The 18,051-nt window shown below is 41.7% G+C and overlaps 1 protein-coding gene across 2 annotated transcripts in view; it reads left to right on the top strand.

Annotated features, from left to right (window-relative positions):
• Positions 1-442: 442 nt before the first annotated feature.
• The window catches only part of LOC115143922 (histone acetyltransferase KAT7-like), a 28,858-nt gene continuing 11,249 nt past the window's right edge, over positions 443-18,051 (top strand). The window contains exons 1-8 of one of the 2 annotated variants that reach the window (XM_029684393.2): positions 443-621; positions 3,708-3,858; positions 9,575-9,811; positions 9,959-10,041; positions 10,170-10,250; positions 10,343-10,441; positions 10,625-10,735; positions 10,884-11,075. In XM_029684393.2, coding sequence (XP_029540253.1) covers positions 604-621; positions 3,708-3,858; positions 9,575-9,811; positions 9,959-10,041; positions 10,170-10,250; positions 10,343-10,441; positions 10,625-10,735; positions 10,884-11,075 — 972 coding nt within the window. In that variant the 5' untranslated portion in view covers positions 443-603. Of the gene's footprint in view, positions 622-3,707; positions 3,859-9,574; positions 9,812-9,958; positions 10,042-10,169; positions 10,251-10,342; positions 10,442-10,624; positions 10,736-10,871; positions 11,076-18,051 lie in introns of both variants that reach the window. The other variant, XM_029684392.2, reaches the window with a different exon arrangement.

Here is an 18,051-nt window from a genome sequence, read left to right as displayed (position 1 = left end):
GATGATAAAGGAAGTTTCTGTTTTGCAGTGATACTAACTACTTTGTTACCACAAACAATGGTCCAGAGACAAATATCAAATAGATGCAAAGATAGGCTTTGATGGTGTCCCAGCTAATGTATGTATTTACCCTTTGATGAGCAGTGACCTTGAGAAGAACAAATAGGCTTGTTACCATATAGACTGTATTGTTACAACCAACCAGTGGGATAACATTTTCTTTGGTTTTGGTATCAGACAACACATAGTTCTCCCATAGCACAGATAGCTTTACAACTCGTATCAATGTATGTAATCTAGTAGAACTGTAAAAGAGTCATACAAATTGGAAAGAAAGACACAGACTTGTACTGTACCTTTATCAAAGGTTTTGGGTTTAGACCAATGATTTTTGGTTTTATGTAGATCATTGGCTTGGACCATGTACTGTGTCATGCCACCCATGCCACATTACACAAAAACACAAGAGGTGTTCCAACCAGAAGATGTGGCGCGAGACATAGCTAGCTAATATTGTGTGTACATACAAACTTTTAAAGTAAAAATCTCATCTAAACTAGGTCCAACCGCAGCAGCTATTATACGTAGTTTCTCAAGGCAAAAATGCCCCGTAGAAGACAGGTAAGACAAATATATGTCGGAAGATGGCTAGCTGGATAAGCTAACCAAGTCAAATACCGGTAATTTAGCTAGCTAGAACAGTTAGCTATGCTAGCATAACGTTGCTGAAAGGCGCGTTTCTATTGGGTCGATTTGAAAGTATTTTACGTTGTTAGCTAACGTTATCTTGTATATAAACAAAATGCATAACCATTAGTTAGCTAGCCAAGATGGCCTCTTTTTACGCTTATAAGCTAGATAGCTGATGCTAATATTGTGTTGTACTAACGTTACCAGCTAGCTAGGCTGTGTTTACGGTCATATTTTATCGTGGCGCGGGTAGCTACTAACTACTTAACTGTATATCTCAATTATTAGAATTTGATACATTAACGTTAAATAATCTAACGTTGGCAAATTGTTTATTAGCTACTGATGAAGTAGCGATAATTCTACTTCTAGCTCATTTAGATAATGCCAGAAGATACTGACCCTACCGTTACGCTTGTTAACACTGAGCTGCACTGAGGTCGGAACACAATCTTGCTTACATTAAAAGCCCATGTGTACTTGATCCGAAAATGTGGGGGAGGTTCTGTATGGAGGGTGTGGCTCAATTGCGCAGCCTCCGTAGGCATGCAGAGGCCAAACCGCATTGCTGTGTGCCTCCCAAATGTTGTAACAATGTTGAGGGCTCAATATATAGCTCCTCATTGACATGATTGGTTTACAGTAGGTGGGTCCTGTATAAACACAAACTCACTTCCTTGACTTCCTTCACAACACAAGAAGTATGAATGCCCTGACTTCTGCAGAGGCCGTATCACTTTAAATGCTGCATGGTCAATGCAGACCTCTGCTTGACCAGGCAGCCCTTTTAGACACCATGGAGTCAGAGCGAGATATGGGTCGGAAAATGTACCTCAATGCAAGGTTGGGATATCCCACATTTAACTTTTCCACACTACTTCACCGAGAAGATTGAAATACTTATAGTTTCCACAGAAAACGTTCGTCCTCATGCTAGCTACCAGTAGTAGGATGTTAGTCGGCCTTGATTATGACTCTCAGTTCTATTACATTACACATAAAAGTAATTGGCGGAAGGTGTCTTCTGTAGGGGGGAGTTTTGTTAAGAGCCACAACACTCGGTCAGAACTTTGACACGCATGGTTGGTTTTGGAACAATAAGGACCTTATCTTTCACATTGCCGAGAAATAGTTTTCAAAAAACTAAATATTTAATTGATACACACCTTTTTATAGGGTTAGGATTTCCACACAGCCATATTTCCATGTTACAGTGCTTGTTTATGGAAAACAGAAGAAAGACACAGTGTGCTAATTTGTTGTTTGCATTTTTGAAACACCTGTGTGTAAACGGAAGACAGATGCCACAAATGTGTTGCCACTGAAAAATACTGTCGGCTGCAACTGTGTTAAAACTAGTTAAAACAGTGTACAGTAAGTGTTTATTTTGCATTTGTGAAATTATTTTGTTGTGATATGAACGTAAAGGGATTTATGTTTCTAGGACCGTACTGCAATTGAGAATCGATTCCCGTTTAGATGGAGTATTTGCCTGTTTTGACTTCCAGAGCCAATTCACCCTTTAAACAGAACATGTAAGGTCCTTGGACAAAGGAGTAATGTTAGGCTCCTTTAGTCCAATATTGGGCTAAGGTGAAGCAACAAACAATGGACGTAGTACAATAATTATACAATACAATAATTTTCACTAAATGTCAATAATGTGGTCGTCAAAATACATGATAAATCATTTGAAAACAACGTGGCAGTTGTTAACCATGTCTTAAAATCCCAATACTGTATGTTATGATATTAACATGATATGAGCCTAAATTTAAAGCAAGCGCCGTGCTAAGAACGTTCAAATCGGTTGGACAGCCTTTTTTGTGAAACCCTCGAAATCAGTGTGTTCATATTTGCTCTTTGCGATGGGTATTCCTCAAGCTATCAGAGTAAAATTGATGTGATATTGTATTGCCAAGGAGTATGGGAAAGTCCTAAGGGTGTTTCAGGGTCATCGGACATCTTTTGACTGAAAATATCATTACAATGTAACCCAACTCAGGTCTAGGCCTACCAGAAGTAAGCAATTTTATAGACTGGTAGCCTTCTGTGTTACAGTTCTGATTTAGTGAGAAGTGGGCGTCTGTGTTAGGCTGTGAGTGTCTGTTGGTGGGGGTGCTGCTGTGTGAGTGTGTGGGCTTGCTGAGAAGTGTGTGTCTATGTAAGGCTGTGTTGGTGGGGGGTGATGTGTGTGAGTGGGTGCGTGAGTGGGGATGGTGTGTGTGTGTCTAATTTGCATAAAGTAGTATGCTAGTTTCATAAAATGTTTCAAATGGTTACAAACTCAGTTTTGCATAAATAATGAAGATTTGTTAATAATATGATAAGCCTACCTTAAATGATTGGTCTTAAATGACTGTAATTATGTATTCCGTACTGCCTAATTTGCATAATAGAGCATTTTAATTGAATAATTTGTTAATAATATGACCACCCTATCTTGAGATATTGAACAAAATGTGTAGAAGTTAAGAATCCTATCCTCATGAAATAAAGTATTATGTGTTCCTAATAAGCTTCTATATAACATGGAATACAAAATATAACACCAGAACCCCAGTTTCATTTATTTCCCTAACACCCAACCAGTAGCCACAGAAACCATTACAGAATGGCACGTTGCGTTTAACAACAAAGGAGCTGATTGGCTGACACTGCCATTCCAAAATGGCTGTGGTGGCTACTGCTAGCTAGCATGAGGACAGCAAGGGTAGTTTTCCAGGAAAACTAGCAGTATTTCAATCTTGTCAGTGTGGATAAAGGTACATTTTGGAGTACAGTGGCATATCCCATCCCTGCATCGAGGTACGCTTTCCGGCTCCCTGTATTAATGTATCCATGGTTGCGTTCCGACCTCAGGGCAGCTCAGTGTAAACAAGCTTAACGGTAGGGTGAGTATCTTCTAGCAAGCTAACTTATAGCTAACGTTAGAGCCACCATGGAAAGTAAATGGCTAGCTATCTTCTGTTCTAGCATTAACTTTACTAATCCTGCTTTATTTCATTTTCTCACAGAGAGTGCATGTGGGGAGCGGCTCTGATGGGACTGAAGATTCAGACTCTTCTGCTGAGCGGGAACAGACGAACAGCTCGGAGAGTGATGGAAACATACCCAAGAGAACACGCCTCACAAGAGCATCTCTGCGCCTCAGCCAAAGCTCACAAGGTAAAGCCATGGGATGGATGCTTTAGCTGTGAATCAAAACCTACATTGCAATTGAAATAATTTTGCTAGCTAACAGTGAGACAGTCACCTGTCGAGACCTTGTGGGGGCTAAGAATTGCTAAAAGATTCCATTATTGTATCCTACATTGTAGGGTGTCCACCCACCAGGGTTCTGTTAGGAAAAAGTCTGGTCGGACATGTGACCGGCAAAATAAAAAGTTACCGGACAATGAAGACATGTACCAGACCCATATGCATGGGTGGGTAACCTGATTAGGTGGTCCACCCACTGTGCTCAGAATGACAGAAATCATATTTAGAATATGGTAGTTCATCAACTGGGGGGAAAAAAACAGCTCTGACTGGGGGAAAAATAGTTTTGAACGTTCAACTCGGGAACTCTGGCCTCTTTCTAGAGCTCAGATTTTCCGACCTGAAGATGGCTGACGTCATGATTTGACCCCCAATTTTTCAGAGTACTGCAGCAGCAGCTCTTGCACTGTCTGACAGATTTTCCTCTCAAAGGCTCTGTATCTGTATGCTGTACGAGTCTAATAAATAACATGGGCTACATATTGAATATACTGTATAAACTCTGCAATTTAATTCCACTAAATTATGCAAATTCACCTAGACCGATAAGCATGACCAGTCAAATTACATCGACTGGTCTTTCTATCAATGACTAGGCTAAAAAGTATTATTTCGCAATGGGACTTTTTCTTCTTCTTCTCCTGGTTATTACCGGCTAACAGAAACTCTGACACCCACTCCGCACAGAGTGGAAGAAATTGCGATTTGGTGATGAAATTTGTTGTAAAATACATTTTACCAAGAGAAATATGATTCTTCATGTTCTGAATTGTTTAGTGGGGTCTTTCTCTAACGTATCATTAACATTATATACAAAACTTCAGATTTCGTAACCTAACACATCCGATAATAAGCACCGAGCTCTGTTGACAGAGTGCCACCGCATTCTCCTATCGACTTTTGTGGATTTTACATGTTGTGGTGGTGTCTGCATAGTTGTATCCGCGGGTCGCAAAATTAATATGATATGAGCTAGATTAAATGTGAAAGGATTTGAAAATAAAAAGCTTGCGGTACTCTCCGTTGACAATTTACAAAAATACGCTTGTTTTTGTGAATGGAATTTCGCATTAATATTAAAAGCGTATACTACAATATGAACATACTGCTTGCCATGTCTCAAAATCAATATCTAACTTACCTCTATATTGTTTTATGTTCTTCGGATTTGAGAAGAAAGACGAGTTCAACAGTGAGCCTGTCAGTTAGCGTTACATCCAGACCGCTCACCGCATGTTGATTTTGTCCACCCACACCAGACGCGATCAGGACACGCAGGTTGAAATATCAAAATGAACTCTGAACCATCTATATTAATTTGGGGACAGGTCGAAAAGCATTAAATATTTATGGCAATTTAGCTAGCTAGCTTGTTGTTGATAGCTAATTTGTCCTGGGATATAAACGTTGAGTTGTTATTTTGCCTGAAATGCACAAGCTCCGACAATTAGTCCACACATAAAATGGTCATCTGAATCATTTCTAGTCATTTGACCCCAACCAACCTCACTACTAACTGGACCCTTATGATCACTCGACTAAGCATGCCTCTCCTTAATGTCAATATGCCTTGTCCATTGCTGTTCTAGTTAGTGTTTATTGGTTTATTTCACTGTAGAGCCTCTAGCCCTGCTCACTATACATTATCCAACCTTTCAATTCCACCACCCACACATGCGATGACATCATCTGGTTTAATTATGTTTCTAGAGACAAAATCTCTCTAATCATCACTCAATACCTAGGTTTACCTCCACTGTATTCACATCCTACCATACCTTTGTCTGTACATTATTCCGTGAAGCTATTTTATCGCCCCCAGAAACCTCCTTTTACTCTCTGTTCTAGACGACCAATTCTCATAGCTTTTAGCTTTTTTTTCTCACAGCTGTTCCCCTGGTGATGTAGAGGTGAATCCAGGCCCTGCAGTGCCTAGCTCCACTCCTATTCCCCAGGTGCTCTCTTTTGATGACTTCTGTAACCGTAAAAGCCTTGGTTTCATGCATGTTAACATTAGAAGCCTCCTCCCTAAGTTTGTTTTATTCACTGCTTTAGCACACTCTGCCAACCCGGATGTTCTAGCCGTGTCTGAATCCTTGCTTAGGAAGACCACCAAAGATTCTGACATTTTCGTCCCTAACTACAACATTTTCAGACAAGATAGAACGGCCAAAGGGGGCGGTGTTGCAATCTACTGCAAAGATTCTGCAGAGTTCTGTCCAACTTTCCAGGTCTGTACCCAAACAATTTGAACTTTTACTTTTAAAAATCCACCTCTCGAAAAACAAGTCTCTCAACGTTGCTGCCTGCTATAGACCACCCTCTGCCCCCAGCTGTGCTCTGGACACCATATGTGAACTGATTGCCCCCCATCTATCTTCAGAGCTCGTGCTGCTAGGCGACCTAAACTGGAACATGTTTAACATCCCAGCCATCCTACAATCTAAGCTTGATGCCCTCAATCTCACACAAATTATCAATGAACCTACCAGGTACCACCCCAAAGCCGTAAACACGGGCACCCTCATAGATATCATCCTAACCAACTTCCCCTCTAAATACACCTCTGCTGTCTTCAACCAAGATCTCAGCGATCACTGCCTCATTGCCTGCATCCGTAATGGGTCAGCAGTCAAACGACCTCCACTCATCACTGTCAAACGCTCCCTGAAACACTTCAGCGAGCAGGCCTTTCTAATCAACATGGCCGGGGTTTCCTGAAAGGACAATGATCTCATCCCGTCAGCAGAGGATGCCTGGTTATTGTTTTTAAATGCCTTCCTCATCATCGTAAATAAAAATGCCCCATTCAAGAAATTTAGATCCAGGAACAGATATAGCCCTTGGTTCTCTCCAGACCTGACTGCCCTTAACCAACACAAAAACATCCTATGGCGTTCTGCATTAGCATCGAACAGCCCCCGTGATATGCAACCTTTCAGGGAAGCTAGAAACCAATATACACAGGCAGTTACAAAAGCCAAGGCTAGCTTTTTCAAGCAGAAATTTGCTTCCTGCAACACAAACTCAAAAAAGTTCTGGGACACTGTAAAGTCCATGGAGAATAAGAACACCTCCTCCCAGCTGCCCACTGCACTGAGGATAGGAAACACTGTCACCACCGATAAATCCACTATAATTGAGAATTTCAAGAAGCATTTTTCTACGGCTGGGCATGCTTTCCACCTGGCTACCCCTACCCCGGTCAACAGCACTGAACCCCCCACAGAAACTCGCCCAAGCCTTCCCCATTTCTCCTTCTCCCAAATACAGTCAGCTGATGTTCTGAAAGAGCGGCAAAATCTGGACCCCTACAAATCAGCCGGGCTAGACAATCTGGACACTTTCTTTCTAAAATTATCTTCCGAAATTGTTGCCACCTCTATTACTAGCCTGTTCAACCTCTCTTTCGTGTTGTCTGAGATTCCCATAGATTGGAAACCAGCTGTGGTCATCCCCCTCTTCAAAGGGAGGGACACTCTTGACCCAAACTGCTACAGACCTATATCTATCCTACCCTGCCTTTCTAAGGTCTTCGAAAGCCAAGTCAACAAACAGATTATCGACCATTTCGAATCCCACCATACCTTCTCCGCTATGCAATCTGGTTTCCGAGCTGGTCATGGGTGCACCTCAGCCACGCCCAAGGTCCTAAACGATATCTTAACTGCCATCGAGGAGAAACAATACTGTGCAGCCGTATTCATTGACCTGGCCAAGTTGACACCATTCTGTATACTTCTGGCCCTTGATTGGACACTGTGTTAACAACCCTCCAGGCGCGCTTCAATGCCATACAACTCTCCTTCTGTGGCCTCCAATTGCTCTTAAATACAAGTAAAACTAAATGCATGCTTTTCAACCGATCGCTGCCTGCACCTGCCCGCCTGTCCAACATCACTACTCTGGACGGCTGTGACTTAGAATATGTGGACAACTACAAATACCTAGGTGTCTGGTTAGACTGTAAACTCTCCTTCTAGACTTACATCAAACATCTCCAATCCAAAGTTAAATCTAGAATTGGCTTCCTCTTTCGCAACAAAGCATCCTTCACTCATGCTGCCAAACATACCCGTGTAAAACTGACCATCCTACCAATCCTCGACTTTGGAGATGTCATTTACAAAATAGCCTCCAATACCCTACTCAATAAATTGGATGCAGTCTATCACAGTGCCATCCGTTTTGTCACCCAAAGCCCCATATACTTCCCACCACTGCGACCTGTATACTCTCATTGGCTGGCCCTCGCGTCATACTCGTCGCCAAACCCACTGGCTCCAGGTCATCTACAAGACCCTGCTAGGTAAAGTCCCCCCTTATCTCAGCTCGCTGGTCACCATAGCAGCACCCACCTGTAGCATGCGCTCCAGCAGGTATATCTCTCTAGTCACCCCCAAAACCAATTGTTCCTTTGACTGCCCCTCCTTCCACTTCTCTGCTGCCAATGACTGGAACGAACTACAAAACTCTCTGAAACTGGAAACACTTATCTCCCTTACCAGCTTTAAGCACCAGCTGTCAGAGCAGCTCACAGATTACTGCACCTGCACATAGCCCATCTGTAATTTAGCCCAAACATCTACCTCTTTCCCTACTGTATTTATTTATTTAGCTCCTTTGCACCCCATTATTTCTATCTCTACTTTGCACATTCTTCCACTGCAAATCTACCATTCCAGTGTTTTACTCGCTATATTGTATTTACTTTGCCACCATGGCCTTTTTTGCCTTTACCTCCCTTATCTCACCTCACTTGCTCACATTGTATATAGACTTATTTTCTACTGTATTATTGACTGTATGTTTGTTTTACTCCATGTGTAACTCTGCGTTGTTGTATGTGTCGAACTGCTTTGCTTTATCTTGGCCAGGTCGCAATTGTAAATGAGAACTTGCTCTCAACTTGCCTACCTGGTTAAATAAAGGTGAAATAAATAAATAAATAAACATTCTAGTCCTCCTTCCAGGCTTTTTCTTCTTTGGACTTTATATGGCAATTGGCATCTAACTTTCATAATAAGGTGTATTACCACAACCGACCGACCTCCATTCATCTTTCAATCACCCACGTGGGTATAACTAATGAGATGGCATGTGGGTATATGCTTCTAAAAGCCAATGAGGAGATGGGAGAGGCAGGACTTGCATTGCGTTCTGCGCCACAAATAGAACCAACTTCTATTTTAGCGCTTGGCAACGCAGACGCTCGTTGGCGCGCGTGAGCAGTGTGGCTGCAATGATTGAATAACATGTATGTGTACACATTTATTTTGCAACGCAGGTGACTTGAGCGGTCTGTTCAGCATGACAATTCTCACAAAGAATCCAGTCTAACTGGCGCAATGATATTTTCCCCAATTTTTTTTTTTTTACCAATTTTTTTCTCTGGCCTCCATTGAATTATTCACCCACGTTTTGGCCATCCTACAAGGGTTAAAACTAAAGTAACTTTTGAACAGATTATGATAGACATGGAGCATTGGTTTTCTTAGAGGTGTATCTACACATTTAACATGTTATTTTACCCATTGGTCCCATCATTTTATGTTTTTATTGGACACCCTATACATTGCCTTGTAGCTAAATGTTGTGCCGTTTCTCCCACCTACCCATGTAGACACACTTGATGTGAAGCAAGACGAGTCTCCACCGTTGACGCCTACAGGCAACGCCCCGTCGTCTGAGTCTGAGCTGGACATCTCCAGCCCCAATGCCTCCCACGATGAAAGCCTGGCCAAAGACCCTGCCCTCAGAGACTCTGACAAGGACCTCTCCCACCGGCCCAAGCGCCGTCGCTGCCACGAGACCTACAATTTTAACATGAAGTGTCCCACGCCGGGATGCAACTCATTGGGTAAGATAAGTCACCATTTGGTTAGTGGCGCCACTGCTAGTTTACTGGATGCTCAACAAGACTTGTTATGATTCGTGTTATGATTCTAGTCAATTAAATGTATTCTCTGTAAACTCATTGCTTTTCTTCCTCTCTTGTTTCTCGCAGGACATCTAACAGGGAAACATGAACGGCATTTTGCGGTATCAGGATGCCCACTTTACCACAACCTCTCTGCTGATGAATGCAAGGTATATGTCAAAACAATATTTTCCATTGGTTATGTGTTTTTTGAGGTACATTAACTTCATTGTCTCCTACGATGAGAACCACAGAGAATCAATTCCCCAATAAATGTATTCTTCCTTTTTATTGACAGGTGAAAGCAACCACTCGTGAGAAACACGAAGAAGAGGCAAAGGTGCAGGAGGAAAGCAACAGACACGCCACACGACACCAGGTAAAATTAATATTGAATACTTTTTAAGGTGATACATTTTATCATGTTGGAAGTGGAAAAAAATCGCAATGAATTTCTGTTGTGTCCACCAGACGCCCACTTCAAGACAGACTAGATACAAAGAGCAGGTGACTGAGATGAGGAAAGGGAGGAACTCTGGGTTGTCTAAGGAGCAGAAGGAGAAATACATGGTGAGACATATTCAAATGACTAAAGGGACAATTATGTTTGCTATGGAGATCTTACATTTTGGTGTCTTGGAATTTGAAACGTATTTCAAAAGTCGTTTTTGTGATGTTGTCATGTAGACTTGGTTTATTGACACAATCAACACTCCATCAACCAACCGTTTTATTTCTCCATCTCGTCCACAGGAGCATCGACAGAGCCACGGAAACACTAGAGAACCTCTTCTGGAGAACATCACAAGTGAATATGACCTGGAGCTCTTCAGAAAAGCCCAGGCACGTGCATCTGAAGATCTGGTAAGAGAAAAACCTCGGTGCACCTACCTCCTTCATTCGTAATTAACCAATAGTGATATAGATTGTATTGTAGATAAGGTCATCTTGGTTGTTTAGAAGAATTTCATATTTCACCTCTCTTGTTTCGCACTTATTGAAAACGCCACAGGAGAGGCTGCGGATCCAGGGCCAGATCACGGAGGGCAGCAACATGATCAAGACCATCCTGTTCGGCCGCTACGAGCTGGACACCTGGTACCACTCGCCCTACCCCGAGGAGTACGCCCGCCTGGGACGCCTCTACGTCTGCGAGTTCTGCCTCAAGTACATGAAGAGCCAGACCATTCTGAGACGACACATGGTAAGACAAGGAAGAGCCAGGCTTATCACCTCTTAGGCTTGTGTTACACAAAGCAACTTTCACGCAATTTTAGTTGCAGTTGCAGGTTACGAGTGACATCTTCTCAAGCCCTGCTGGTGCACAAAACAACTCAAATGCAATTGAAATAGCATGCAACAGCCAATCAAATTTAAGCTGCTTTTGTCATATGTTCGGGAGTTCTAAACTTACCCAATGTCATCTGCTGCGTTACATTGTGAATTCAGAAATTATTTGTTCATCCAACCGTTTGGTTTTTGTATAAGGATCGAGTTAGATAAGCTGGCTGTACAATTTAGCTAGCTAGCCAAAATAAAATTGCCAGCACCGTTTCAGCACCGCTACGAGCTAACCAAGCTAGCAACGAGCTATGCCAACTAATGCAGTTCATGTTGGACAATTTCAGTTGAATCTGGTCAGAGAGAGGTCTGGGTTAACATAAGAAATTATGTTTAACATGCCAAACCATATACATAAATCTTTACTAGCCATGATGACAATATTTATTTATACACCTCCCGTTGGGCTTAATGTCTCTTCTGTATTGGTTCCCGCAGCACTGGCAGCTGTGTTGACATAAAAACATAGGGTTCGAACCTTGGAATGGATCATGTGACAAAATGATTTGTTTTGATTGGCTGTTTCTTGCAACTAGTTGCACAAAGTTGAATTGTTTGCAACTGGATGCAACCAAGTCGGAGATTAATTGCTTATCAGTAGCAGTAGCAGTAGCAGTGTTGCACGAATCAATCGTAATGCAACATAGTTGCAAGCAACTAAAGCTGCGTCCAAGTTGCTACGTGTAACTACACCCTTAAGGCATGAACAGATCACCAAGACCGTCGGCTGCGGTACACCTCTGCCCAGAATGTCAGTCAATGCTTTTTTTTGTGTACACATTAGTGATGCATGTGTTGATTCATAACTCGCAGTCTCCGCGGTTATATCCGTGTGCCGGGCGGGTTTAGGGTCATGATATATTGTGTGTATTAAAGGTGGGTGGGTAGGTTAAATAAAGAGAGAACAACGCATTAAAAATCCCAAATGTATAATTCTTGTGCAATTCATATCTATAGGCTACATTTTGTTTTTTCTTTTGTAATTTTGATCTGGAGTTGGTCCATATGCCCTAAAGTTTAGGCTTAACTGTATGCGTGCCAAATAATCGCCATTTGCCAAATGCTTTTGGGAACTTGGGCAGAAAAAGTTAACATCGATCCAAGATTAAGCCGTTCTTGCAGTAAAATGTTACACCAAATGTACATTTTGACTCGGGAACAGGAGTAGAGAAATATAATATATTTATTTCAGAATCTTGAGAGAATAAATGCGCTGTTAGAGAATGTATCTAAAGATTCTATCTTTACCAGCATCATAAAAGCTGCTAGTATTTCAACCACATAAATTATACATCCAACCCGAACTAAAATCTTATCGGAAATATGTTGGAGTGTTTTCACTGCTTTTAATTCCCTTTTAAACTGGTCAAACTAATGCAGACCTGTACGCATTTTGACGTCAAAGTATGCTGGTACAAAAAAACGACACCAAAAATATGCTTCTCGTCGGAACATTGTGTCTGAAATTGGTGCTGAGCTAATCGGAGGACTTGGGCAAGGAGAAAAATGTCTAGCTCTTCAGTCAGGCACTCCCCGTATTCGTAGTACTATTTTCAGGGCCAATGGAATATATGTGGCGAGGCAGTATTTGCCGCAGCACTAGTTTAATAAAATATATTGATGGAAAGCGTTAAAAATAGGGGCAAAGTGTATTTTTATTTTTTTACCAATTTGCCTCATGGTTTGTGAACTCGCTCACAATGTCTGTCCTTCATATCAGAGTCCTGCTGCAGGCTTTTTGAGTATGTTTAAATGCACACTAATAATGAAATACTCTGCTTATCTTAATCGGCATGAGGTCAAAATCGAAGTAAGCATACGGAAAACATCTGGTTTTCTGAGCAGTCTTTCGAATGATTAGGACATGTAAACACCTTAACCGATGTCCAGCGGTGTATTTGATCAGTACATGCGCTACAGTAGCACCAGCTGAGCAAGCCTCCCTCTTTAGTGCGAGTAAAGTCATTTTGGAACAACTGAATGAATGCGTCTTAGAAGTCGTTTTCACATGTAAAGTTGGTATGTCCAAACTCTTGTGTTAAAATGTTTATTTTGATTGGCGATTTTCAGCATTTTCAGAGTGCCATCAGGTAGCCTGATTTCAGATGTTGCCATGTAAACAGGATTTTTAGGAAAATCGTTCTTGCAAGGTATGTAAGTGTTTTAATCAAACTATTATATTAATCTGACTATCCACAATAATCAGATTATTGTGTGCATGTAACTGCACTCTGCGTGTCTTGACCAATCAGATTCACAGAAATCGCAGGTCGCGCGGATCGTGTACAAAGCGTGCTCCACTTTCCTCCGGTATTTATTTAGCAAGCTTGATAACACATCATTCCCGACAGACACAAGCAAAAACTCTTTCATAAATGTAGCAGTTTATACACCTAAACATTAGCGATCTGACATGCTGTATTGCATTAAAACAAAGACTATTTTTCAGACTGATCAACTGTAGGCTACTAACAACAGCTGCTGTATAGTCTACCCCAGGGTTTCCCAAAATCGGGCCTAGGCACCATCCTCCACAAGGCCAGGAGCTTTTTTAAAACCATATGACCTGATTAGTAAAAACTCTGGTCCCATCATTTTCAACCTTTTTACAACAGATTAATCACATCATACCATTTAAATTCCAGGGTTTTACCTGGGTAGGTTATCAGATCAGGAAATTCTACAGGCCCCAGAATATTTTTTTCGCCACATCACTCTGGGACATGTGGTGCCACCTCTGACTATTTTCCTCCCTCGAGCTAGATGGCAGCTCTCCACCATTGATATCACTGATGTGTGAGGAAAAAGGGTAGTGAACATGGAGAAAGAACTGTTTGCGAAATCCATTTTCCAAAATGTAAGGCTCCCGAGTGGGGCAGCTCCCCAATGGCTACAGACCCTAGTTCGATCCCGGGCTGTATCACAACCCGGCGCACAATTGGCCCAGCGTCGTTCCGTGTTAGGGGAGGCTTCGGCCGGTGTAGGCCGTCATTGTAAAATAAGAATTTGTTCTTAACTGACTTGCCTAGTTAAAGGTTAAAATAAATAAAAAATGTGTTAGTCAAGCACAACCACTATTTCAGAGTTAGCTCCTAAACCAAGGTGTCATTACTTAGAAGGTAGTTAGCTACAGCGTTTAGTCAACGAAGCAAAAGCACTTTCTTGCCCGCACATGCTTTGATCTCCGCCACCATAGTAGGCACGAGCGCATTGAAAAGCAAGGAAACGTGCGGTGTTGTGGTAGTTCAGTGTGCACCTCTGCCTGGATGGAAAGGCCGAGAAAGTTGTTCAGCTAATACGACCTTCACAGAAAGTTATGTTAGACGGTGAAAGATTAGTAGGCCGATGTTAATGAACCAATTCTTGATCTGTCCTCTTGATATAGCTGTATGGTCAACAGTAGATTGCCAATGATGTGATAATTAGTTCACCAATGACAAGGCATGTTGAATGAATGGTAGCCTAGTAGTCCGACCTAACTTGATGGAATAGGTCAGGAATGGAAATCTGGAACAAGCTCATATAGGCCTAGTTCAGTTGTTTCATAATATTCCAAATAGTCTACAGTAAGCTAGACTACTACATTGCATCCAGTAATTGAATTATTCCGAAGGTAGCAACACATCTGCCACGCTGATCCTTAACACTGGAGCTCCCCAGGGGTGTGTGCTCAGTCCCCTCCTGTACTCACTGTTCACCCACGACTGCAAGGCCAGGCACGACTCCAACACCATCATTAAGTTTGCAGACGACACAACAGTGGTAGGCCTGATCACCGACAACGACGAGACAGCCTATAGAGAGGAGGTCAGAGACCTGGCCGGGTGCTGCCAAAATAACAACCTATCCCTCAACATAACCAAGACTAAGGAGATGATTGTGGACTACAGGAAAAGGAGCACTGAGCACGTCCCCATTCTCATCGACGGGGCTGTAGTGGAGCAGGTTGAGAGCTTCAAATTCCTTAGTGTCCACATCAACAACAAAGTAAAATGGTCCAAACACACCAAGACAGTCGTGAAGAGGGCATGACAAAGCCTATTCCCCCTCAGGAAACTAAAAAGATTTGGCATGGGTCCTGAAATTCTGACCGGTTGCATCACTGCATGGTACGGCAATTGCTCGGCCTCCGACCGCAAGGCACTTCAGAGGGTAGTGCGTACGGCCCAGTGCATCACTGGGGCAAAGCTGCCTGCCATCCAGGACCTCTACACCAGGTGGTGTCAGAGGAAGGCCCTAAAAATTGTCAAAGACGCCAGCCACCGCAGTCATAGACTGTTCTCTCTACTATCGCATGGCAAGCGGTACCGGAGTGCCAAGTCTAGGACAAAAAGGCTTCTCAACAGCCCAAAACCTACATGTACATACTACCTCAATAATCCTGACTAACCGTTGTCTGTATATAGCCTTGCAAATGTCTTTTTACTGTTGTTTTATTTCTTTACTTTTTCGCACTATTGGTTAGAGCCTGTAAGTAAGCATTTCACTGTAAGGTGTTACACCTGTTGTATTCGGCGCACATGACAAACTTTGATTTGATTTGAAAATAAATAATAGACTACAGGTGTGTCATTGAGACCACCTCAATATCATTTAGGATCAAACACAAAACGTCTGTGCTGGCTAAATATGATAGAATTTAAGGCTCTAGGTTTCAGGAAATGGCAGTTTCAGGCTTTTCAAAAATGCAAAATGCTCCAATTTCTTGAGGGGGAAGTAGAGTGACCCCTCCTGCCCTACCCAACCTTATGCCTACATCAGCACCACCTTGTCATAAAATCCCAGGGAGAGCTCTGATTTTACATCTAAACATATTTCTAGTTTGCTACTGAAGAGCAGCTAATTACCAAGTACCCATAACAGTCTATAGTCTACCATTCACAGTGAGGCAGTCTTCTGCCAACATCATTATTAGGCTAAAAAGGGTGCATTGCCTATGATTTGACCAGTGGGGGTGTCGCAAGTGCACCGTTGTGGGGTCCGGTGGTGCAGCCGCCGCACTGAAGTGGTACTCATAAAAAATAATCAAGGTTGGCATGTCTGCTGATGATATTCTCTCCCTGGTCTCTAAACCTCTTTGCTGCGTGAGAGAAGCAGACTTTACCGATGTCAACTAGATTTAATCATTCATTTTGTTGATGTGGGGTAACAAGTGATGACAAGTGACGCTGCAAGTATCTAATTATAGACACGTTTATCAAGTAGCCTACCAAAATGTTGAAAATTATAAGCAGAAACATAGGCCTATCCAAATTAATAATCATAATAATCCCGCACCCCCTGTCAATAAATTGTTCTGGCATCTCTGACTATACAGCACATTATATTTGTGGGTTAGGGTCAGGTGCTGCGGGCCTGAGCTTTTCACTTTATCACATATAGTTGGGCGGTTGCGAATGGGATATTGGCAATTGCGGGAGATCAAAAAGCTGACCCACTAATACATATAGAAAGTATTCACACCCCTTGACTTTTCCCAAAATGTAGTGTTATAGCCTGAATTTAAAATGGATTATATTAAGGTTTTTTTGGTCACTTTCCTACACACAATAACCCATAATGTCTAAGTAGAATTATGTTTTTAGTTTATTTTTACAAATTAGTAAAACATGAAAAGCTGAAATTTCTTCTCAATAAGTATTCAACCCATTTGTTATAGCAAGCCTAAATAAGTTCAAGAGTACAAATGTGTTTAAGTCACATAATAAGTGGCAGAGACTCACTCTGTGTGCAATAAGGTAAGGTCCCTCAGTCGAGCGTTGAATTTCAAACACAGATTCACAAAGACCAGGGAGGTTTTTTCCAATACCTCGCAAAGAAGGGCACCTATAAATAAAAAAATCAGACATTGAATATCCCTTTGAGCATGGTGAAGTTATTCATTACACTTTAGATGGTATATCAATACACCCAGTCACAACAAAGATACAGGTGTCCTTCCTAACTCAGTTACCGGAGAGGAAGGAAACCACTCAGGGATTTTACCAATGGTAACAGAGTTTAATGGCTGTGATAGGAGAAAACTGAAGATGGCTCAACAACATTGTAGTTATTCCACAATACTAACCTATTTGACAGTGAAAAGAAGGAAGCCTGTACAGAATACAAATATGCCAAAACTTTCTGTTCTGTTTGCTACAAGGCAAACAGAACAGAAAGACACTAAACAAAGTGTTCTGTTTGAGGCAAAGTGGCAGAGTTACAATTTTGACTTATATCTGCTTCAAAATCTATGGCAAGACCAGAAAATGGTTGTCTAGGAATTATCAACAAACAATGTGACAGAGCTTGAAGAATTTTGAAAAGAATAATAGGCAAATGTTTCACAATCCAAGTGCGGAAAGCTCTTAGAGACTTACCCAGAAAGACTCACAGCTGTAATCGCTGCCAAGTTGATTCTATTGACTATTTATCTAATCAAGATATATTAATGTTTTATTTATTATACTTTTCTTTTTACAAATATAAGAATTTGACTTCCACTTTGATATTGCAGAGTATTTTGGGGAGATTGTTGACAAAAAATGACAAATCAATTTGAATCCCACTTTGTAACACAAGAAAATCTGGAAAAAGTGAATTGGTGTGAATACTTTCTGAATGCATTGTAGTGCTGTACATTGGGGTTCAGCCTGGTTAAAATACTCCAGGCCAGAAGGTGGCAGTAGCGTTGCTTTCGCGTTGTTTACATGTCAAAAATGATAATTTCCCCCATCGTTTTACTACGTACACTGAACAAAAATATGAACGTAACGTGCAACAATTGAACTATTTTACTGAGTTACAGTTCATATAAGGATATCAGTCCATTTAAATAAATAAATTAGGCCCTAATCTAT

The sequence above is a fragment of the Oncorhynchus nerka genome, linkage group LG16 (assembly GCF_034236695.1).
Source record: "Oncorhynchus nerka isolate Pitt River linkage group LG16, Oner_Uvic_2.0, whole genome shotgun sequence".
Lineage (NCBI taxonomy): Eukaryota > Metazoa > Chordata > Actinopteri > Salmoniformes > Salmonidae > Oncorhynchus > Oncorhynchus nerka.
This window is presented reverse-complemented; position numbering and strand designations above follow the sequence as displayed.